The sequence below is a fragment of the Mandrillus leucophaeus genome, unplaced genomic scaffold (genome assembly GCF_000951045.1).
Source record: "Mandrillus leucophaeus isolate KB7577 unplaced genomic scaffold, Mleu.le_1.0 Scaffold1652, whole genome shotgun sequence".
NCBI lineage: Eukaryota > Metazoa > Chordata > Mammalia > Primates > Cercopithecidae > Mandrillus > Mandrillus leucophaeus.
The window spans coordinates 46,388-55,281 of NW_012101646.1; the positions used below are offsets into that span (position 1 = coordinate 46,388).

Here is an 8,894-nt window from a genome sequence, read left to right on the forward strand (position 1 = left end):
TGCTTCAGCTCTCGCTGGTCGGGCTGCAGCAGCTGACCAGCACCGATTGTCCGGCACACCCCAGTGAGATGAACCCAGTACCTCAGTTGAAAATGCAGAAATCACCGGTCTTCTGTGTCGCTCGCGCTGGGAGTTGGAGACTGGAGCTGTTCCTATTCGGCCATCTTGCCTTATCAACTTTATTAACTCCTAATTTTTCTTCCCTGTGGCTCAAGAACTATACATAGAAAATATATAATTAGCTGTGCTCTCAATTTCCTCAAAATTTACCCTAATATTTATCTACATAAATCATATGAAGCCAAAAGAATCCTGAGGAAAACAAAATAGTTGAGCTAAATTTTGTTAATTCAGTCAGTATTTACCGACAAATGACTACTTGCCTGTCTGTGTGCTGGTTGGTAGAAAGACAGAGAAAGAAAGCAATTAAAAGAGCTCAAAAATCTAAGGCAAGTGGCTGAGGATAAAGATCAGATCAAGGGTGTGGCATCACCTATGGCTCCTGTAACCTCGAAATGATCACAGGATCAAGAACTGTGTCTAGGAAGCAACCTTGGATGTGGTTACTGGCACATGGAACTGATTGGAGGCAAATAGATTAGATATCAGCTAAGCTTTTGAGAGAAGCTTATTGCCAGAGAAACCATAAGCCAGAACTAAATGAGCCATCAGTTGTGAACAATAGTTAGGCCTCCAACCTTCCATGAAAAAGAAGGACACCAGCTTTGAAGGTCCCAACATTTGCTTCAGAAGAATAATGGATCAGAAGAGCCTTCCAGGGAACGGACAAAGGGCCACAGAGCCACCCTTTGAAAGCAGGATTTGGGTCTAATCGATGCCTACCCACCAGGACTCCAGGATTGCCACAGAGCAATGACTGCTGTGTGTCTCTCGTTCTTCCTCTTTTCAAATAGGAATGTTTATGGTGCTTATCCTCTTCCTGTTCCATCGTTATTCTGGGTTGTAGAGATCAGGAGCAGATCACTTAACCAAGCAGAGCCACCCCCAGACTTGAGAGAACTCAGCATCACCAGATACTCTGGACTTTGAGCTGAACGCAGTGATAAATGAGATTTAGTCCTGAGGAAAGGTGCCACAAGTCAGGTATTCTGAAAGTAGACAGGGAGACCAGAATTTGGCATTCAGGGTATTATTAATGATCAACGCCTGTGGAAGATATGGGGTGGAAGGGAGAAATCAAACTGTCTTGCAAGCCCAACAAAGACTCAGTCAGCCCCATCAGAGTTGTCCCACATGGCTGAAATGGGTGGACCTCTCTAACCCCACCTAGATCATTCACTGGATGTGGGCTGTTCCCAGAAAGTACATGGAAGCTCTCTGCAGCTGAGGCAGCCTCCGAATGAGCTAACAGGTAGAGGCTCTCTGCTGACAACACTCTCAGCAGCTAGGGAAATAAGGCCTTTCTCAAGCGGAAATATGGGTGGAATATTTCCATATGCATGACAGGGTGGCTGTGTTCCACATATGAAAAGAAAAGTGAAACAGATACTGGATGATCAGAAAGACAGACTGTAACAGAGACTGGCTATTTGTTCAGCAATCCTGTTCCTTCTTCCCTAAGCACAGAGTAACATTATATTCCCAACCTTCCTTCCAACTAGGCTGGGACCACAGTACTGAGATTTGGCCAGTAAAATACGAGCAAAAGGAATGTATGACATAAAATGTCTTGCACATGTGTCCATGCTACCTCTCTCTTTCGCATATGCATGGCTTCAACTGAAGGACTCTAAGGTGGTGAAGTCACATGATGGAAGGAGCTGGGATCCCTGAATCACCTCATGGAGGAGAACTTAACCTACATCAGAATGAGTCATGAGTGAAGGATCAATTTTATTGTGTTAAGCTACTAAGACCTCAGGACCGTTATAGCAGCTGAATATCCCTGAATAGCATACCTAGTAACCAACCAAGGAAGCTGGAACTCAAATAAGATATGTCTGGTTCCACATCTTTGAAGTCACTGTTACTCAAACTGTGGTCGGCAGGTAAGCTGCATCAAAAGCATCAGAAGTATTGGTTAACCATGCACATTCAGAGGGACTTCTGTGAAGATAAGGCAGACTATATGCCAACAAAAATAATTCCTTCTTTGAAGTAGATGGCTTAACCTGAAGAGAAAAGCCAATAAGCCCTTGCTGGGAACAAGCAAGCTAACTAGTGAAAGAAACATTTCTGGACCCAACTGGGCACCAAGTAGAAGCCTAACAGATAAATTTGAATGAATAAGCATATAGGCAAGCCATATTTTTAAGAAGCAGTCTGTTGAGGCAAGAAGGTGAAGTCTGAAACTTCTTTATGCTCAGACCTACAGCTGCTGCTCTCACTTGGCTGGAAAGAAGTAAAGGCTACAAGAGCTTACACATACCTCAGCATCATGAAGATAATTTGTTAGTCTAAAGTATAGCGCTGGTGACTTGTGCAAATCTCCTGTAAATAACTGGTCCAGTAAGAGTTTATCTCATTCAACAGGAAACAGCACCAGATCTATACTGAGTTACTGTATGGAAAAGACAAGAAACATATAAGCAAGAAATGGCAGATGAGGAATACTCACTAGAAAAATATCTCAGGGCAGATAAAAACTGTGTACTAACATATTGCCATAAATTCAAAACATTTGATACAAAATATAAAATAATAGCTAAGGTCGGGCATGGTGGCACATGCCTGTAATCCCAGCACTTTGAGAGGCTGAGGCGGGAGGATTGCTTAAGGCCAGGAGTTCGAGACCAGCCTGGGAACACAGCAAGACCTCATCTCAATAATAATAATAATAATAATAATAATAATAATAAAAGCTATATGCAGAAATAAAACAGGGCAGATAAGGTATACTAAAACAAAAGGAGAAGATGAAAATTAGATGGAAAATCCCAAGAAAAATGTAAAAGACAAAAAGTAAAACTATCACCAAAATGAGGAACCATGAAGATAGAGAGACATTGGTACAAAATATGAAAGAAAATATGCAAAACAGGATTGCATAGGCAAGCAGTATTAAACAGTTTGGTGAAAGTAAGATTAGAGAAGAAATGGTAGATATAGGAGGCACAGAATGATTTCTTTGATTAAGAGAACCAAAATAATCCAACAGAAGAAAAAGTTATAATTTTTTCTTTTTCTTTTTTTTTTTTTTTTTGAGATTAAGTCTCAGTGTGTCACACATGCTGGAGTGCAGGGGCGCCATCTCAGCTCACTGCAACCTCTGCCTCCCGGGTTCAAGCGATTCTCCTGCCTCAGCCTCCTGAGTAGCTGAGATTACAGGCACGTGCCACCACGCCTGGCTAATTTTTGTCTTTTTTGTAGAGATGGGGTTTCACCATGTTGGTCAGGCTGGTCTCCAACTCCTGACCTCATGATCCACCCGCCTCGGCCTCCCATAGTGCTGGGATTACAGGCGTGAGTCACAGAGTCTGGTCAAGTTATAATTTTTTAAGTGTTGCAGGAATTAAAGAAGACTGAAGTCTGTGGTCATAAAGGACACATCAATTGGGACTTGGTACTGGGCACATAGTAGACTCTCAGTAATACTTGTTGATTTTTAATTAAGACATTTCACAGTGAGGATTGCAGTCTTTCTGTGCCTCATTCTTCCTCCTCTATACTCACCTGTATATACCATTAGCTGCAGCTGTAATGAAGGCTTAAGCTAGCTGCTTATTACCTGAGGCACATGAAAGCTTGGCTAATCTCCCAGCATTCCAGAAGCAGAGGTGGCAATCAGGAGGACTGACAGGCTCTAACAAGTCACAAAGATATGTGTACAAGGAATTTTTAGTATGGTTTTCAATAGTGAAGAAATGAAAACTTAAATGTCCATCAGTCTGGGGCTGGCTAAAGAAAGCATTGCACATTCATACAATGAGTACTAAGAATAATTACACGGAAAGATATTCATGAAATATCATTGAGTGGAAAAAACAGATTATAACAGAAGATACATAGTTTAGTCTAATTTCTTTTTAAAAACTAATCATATAGGGGGAAAGCCTCTAAGAACCTTACCGAAGTATTAGACATTGGTTATCTCCTTGTGGTAGTGAGTAGATTGTTTTATTATTATTGGTGGTGGTGGTAACTTTTTTTCCCCCATCTAATTGCACTTTCTGATCTTTCTACAACGAGCTATCTTGTTTGGTCAGTTCGTTTTTAAAAAGATACTTTAAAAACGAAAGAAGAAAAACTACCTAACCATACTTATACCACTACCTCCAAGCCCCACTGTACTGGAAACCCATTCTGCTTTTTCATCAAAGCATTTTGTTTGTATGGAATTATTTGGTTCATATTAAGAGAAAAAGTGGTGAAAAATCCAATCTTTGAAAAAGGGATATAATTGCATAGTAACTCTGTGCAGAGCATTTACCATTTTATCTTCTTTTCCCAGCATTCTTGTAGTTGACCCAGTCCAGTGAAGAACTAGAAGATTCAACAGGGCACATGTGGTCTCTCTGGTTGGACTCCAAAAGAGTGGGGCATTTGCTATCTGCTTAAAATGAGGAAGTATCTATCAGTTAAAATTAAATTGTCTTCCAACTTGAATTATCTTTGCCTTCATTTTCTCCTTCAAAAGTTGCAATTTTAAAATGTGAATATCCTTATTACTGTTTTGATTATAATAGTAACACATATTTATTGCAAAAAAAAGTTGAGAAATACAGAGAAAAGAGTAAGTTTTCATAATTCTAGCACCCAGAAATAAACATCATTAACATCTTGATGTACCTCCCTTCAATTTTTTTCTATATATGTATTACAAGTTTTCCAAAGTCTGTTCTGTGAAACAATAGTTCTGTTTTAATAAAAGTCACAAAACAGTGAGGGCCCTGTGGTCAGTTATGTTTGGGAAATGCTGGATTAAACACATTTAAACACATTAAACCTATTTTTCTTTGCTCCAGGACCTCTAAGAACTTTTAACAGGCTAATATTAATCTCCACAAGTGAGTATAATATATAGCATTTCCCAAACTAATTTAAACATGAGATTTTTTTAATGTAGTGGATATGACATGAGTCATTTAACCACCTCCCTATGTAATAATTATTTAAGGTGTTTCTATTTATTCAGTATTATAAATGTAATACAGGTAATATTATTAAAAATTATTGGCCAGGTGCAGTGGCTCACGCCTGTAATCCCAGCACTTTGGGAGGCCGAGGCGGGTGGATCACCTCAGGTCAGGAGTTGGAGACCAGCCTGGCCAACATGGTGAAACCCCATCTCTACTAAAAATGCAAAAATTAGCTGGCCGTGGTGGCGCGCCCCTGTGATCCCAGCTACCCAGGAGGCTGAGGTGGGAGACTTGCTTGAACCTGGGAGGTGGAGGCTGCGGTGAGCTGAGATACTGCCATTGCACTGCAGCCTGGGTGACAGAGCAAGACCCTGTCTCAAAAAATAGATATATTAATTTGCTTTTCCTTTTTGCTGTTCTGAGTTTGAAATCATTTATTCAACAGACACTTGTTGATCACCTACTGTGAGACGGATACTGGACAGGTAACAAACAGATGGGGTCTTGCTCTGTCACCCAGGCTGGAGTGCAATGGCACTATCTAACCCCCCCCCCCCCCCCCCGCCCAGCTCTTGTGGAGCCACCATGCTAATGTGAGGATTCAGATCCTTCAAACAGCCACATGGTGCTGAGGCAAGAGCATCCCTAGCATATTTGAGTGGTAGCAGAAAAACCACATTAAGCGAGGGGCAGAGCAGATATTGTGAGCCATTGAAAGGATTTAGGCTCTTCCTGGGGGCCATAGCAGGGGCCAACAGAAGGTTTAGATCAGAGGAGGGATGTGAAGGGAGAGCAGATGGGATTTGATTAGGATTTGAATGAGGTGAGAGAGAGAGTGAGGCTTCAAGGATGCCTCCCAGGTTTTTGGCCTGAGCAAATGAAAGAATGGGGTTGTCATTTGTTGAGCTAGAGAAAACTGCAGGAGGTTAGGAATTTACTACAGAGAAAATGCAAAGAGAAAGAAAAACTGAAGTGATATTCTAATTGATGCTGACGTGAGATCTAGTGGGCTGCCACGTGGCCTGTCATGTGGCCTGCTGTGGCAAGCCAAAGTGAACTCAGGAAAGACTTCGAGTTTTGTTTAAGTCCAATGTTTCCTTATTGACTGTCTTTCTGGATGATGTGTCCACTGTTGAGAGTGGGGTGTTGAAGTCTCCGTGTTGCTGTCAATTTCTCCCTTGGTTCTGTAAATATTTGCTTTATATATTTATATATTTATATATTTAGCTACTCCAATGTTGGGTGCATACATATATATATATATACACACACACATATATATATATTTACAGTTGTTATGTCTTCTTGATGGATTGAAAGGAAAATAAATCTCCCCCAAATGACCAAGCCAAAGGGAAAAGTCAAGCTGGGAAGTGCATTAGGCAAACCTGCCTCCTATATAAAATAACTACAAATATATTTTTTTAAAGCTACATACCTTCCTCACAATTTGCCCATGAAGAAATTCCTTGTAAACAAAGGACAGGCAGAACTCAAAGTTATCCCTCTGCTCACATGAGACAAATGCATATCTGATTGCTTCCTTTGCCCTATTGTTTCACAAAGTCAGACTAAAACATAAGTGACTATTCCTGCTCTCACATGTAAATTGTGTATTCAGTGAAAGGCTAATCAGAAACTCAAAAGAATGCAACCATTTGTTTCTTATCTACCTATGACCTGGAAGCCCCCTCCCCACTTCAAGTTGTCCCACCTTTCTGGACCAAACCATTGCATATCTTACATATACTGATTGATGTCTCATGTCTCCCTAAAATGTATAAAACCAAGCCTTAGGCACATGGCATCAGGACCTCCTGAGGCTGTGTCATGTGCATGTCCTTAACCTTGGCCAAATAAACTTTCTAAATTCACCGAGACGTGTCTCAGATATTCGAGGTACACATTTGGTGACCACAAAGAGACTGAGTGGAGGTGGCCCTGACCTTTGACAAATCTCCTATCAGTACTTGGTACCAACTTGAGCTCAAACCAATAGAACAATTTGCTGAGGCCTGGGAGCTCCTCTCCCTCCAGAGAATCCCTCATCTCCCAAAATTTGGTTGAGATCTAAAGTTTATTTTGCTGTACAACTACTTTTCTGGAGTTTTGCTTGCTTCCAACAAGGAAGGCAAGTTTTCCTGCTTCCATGGCAATGAAAGGCAGATAACTGCATTCTGGAATTTGAGCTCACTTCCAACAGGGAAGGTGAGTTAGAGTTTTTTCCTGCTTCTGGGATGGTAGAGAGCAGTCTTCAGCCTGAGACCCACTCCTAGGTAAGAAGCTGAATTGGAGTTTTGTCTTGGCTAAAGTTATGGTTAACAGTCAGCTGGTCTTAATTTCTCCTTACCATCAGAGGACTCAGTAATCATATTGTTGGGGTTCTTTTGTTGTTTGTTCCAGTATTTCTCCCATCACATTTGGCCAATTCTACTGGACTTGGTAAAATCCGAATGAGAATTCCAAATAATGGGTAACAAGGTATCTCTGAATTGGCTAAAATTCCCTGCAGCTGCAAAAGAGAAAAAAATGACCAAACATGCACTTGCTTTGTGTGTTTGCTCCCTGTCTTAAAAAAATAATTGTTCTTTCATTTACTTTTCTTCCACCCTATTCCTCCTTCTCCTCTCGCCATCTTTGGTACCAAGAAGAATCTAAAGAAGGCATCTAATGACTTTAACCCTTTAAAGAACTCAGGACAAAGACACCATTCACTCCTCTGGGGGTGTTCTGTTTTCTTTGTGGAGTTTCAAGAGTCATGGGCGGAGTCTTGTTAGGTCTAAAGCTCTCCTCTCCTGTATTGCATTACCTGATATCTTCGGCTTTTGGGGGTGAAGTGGCTACGTTGTCTGGGGTATACACCCTGGGGTTCATTGTCATGCACCAGGAAAATTTAGGACATGGACGCACACAAGGAGTTTAGGAGCAGAGGTTTAATGAGCAAAAGAGAAGAGAAAGAGAGCAGCTTTCTCTATAGAGAAAGGGGTCTCCCAGTGGAAAGGACCAGCAGGTGGTGGATGCGCCAAATTTTAGTCAGGTTTGAGGAGGCGGTGTCTGATTTACATAGGGCTCACAGATTGGTTCGATCAGGTATGATGTTTACATGGTGCATGGGGAAGGCTGGTGGCCCCAGCTGAACATTATTATGCAAATAGACTTTCCAGTTGATTAGAGCCATCTTGCCTCTCTCTGTCTGCAGCTGGACTTTACAGGCTGCTCTTTGTTAGAAAATGATTTGGGGCTGCTTTTCATTAAACACAAAAACCTTACCCCATACCCTTACTATCTGCCCAAGTGATTTCTTCTTAAGTCCTGTATCAGGGGTACCAGAGATTACCTTGTGCTGTGAGAGGATTTGACCTTGGCATGTGTAATAGCAGACAAGAGCTACAGTTAAAGGTGGCCGAGGACAATTTACAGAAAGTGGTCTTGGCTGGGTTTTTTTCCTCCTAGGAAGTTGTTTAGGATCTCAATTCTAATTCAGAGGAACATTCTAAAGAGTCTTCTCTGTTGCCTTTCCTCCCCAAATTAATGTCCATTGGCCTGTCTGCATATTTGCATGAGGAACTGCACTGTCACTTTCATAGATAAATGAGACTGAGTTTCCTCAACTCCAAAGAGAAAGGGCATTTTGCTCCTCCCAGTCAAAAAAGGTGCTCCTCAGTGACTGGAGGCCAAGTGGGAGTGTCTGGGGGTTGCCTCCCTTTGATGTGCAGTAGACCTACAGGGAACTGCCAACAAAATTAGTTTTAGGAAGGGCGTGGTGGCTCACGCCTGTAATCCCAGCACTTTGGGAGGCCGAGGTGGGCGGATCACGACGTCAGGAGATTGAGACCATCCTGGCTAACACGGTGA

The 8,894-nt window shown here is 41.7% G+C and overlaps 1 protein-coding gene across 1 annotated transcript in view; it reads left to right on the forward strand.

Annotated features, from left to right (window-relative positions):
- Nucleotides 1-4,845, forward strand: part of SMIM9 (small integral membrane protein 9) — a 15,181-nt gene extending 10,336 nt beyond the window's left edge. Inside the window, exon 4 of the mRNA XM_011976402.1 lies at nucleotides 4,412-4,845. Within this exon, the coding sequence (XP_011831792.1) occupies nucleotides 4,412-4,439 (28 nt within the window). The 3' untranslated portion in view covers nucleotides 4,440-4,845. The remainder of the gene's footprint in view (nucleotides 1-4,411) is intronic.
- Nucleotides 4,846-8,894: the final 4,049 nt, after the last annotated feature.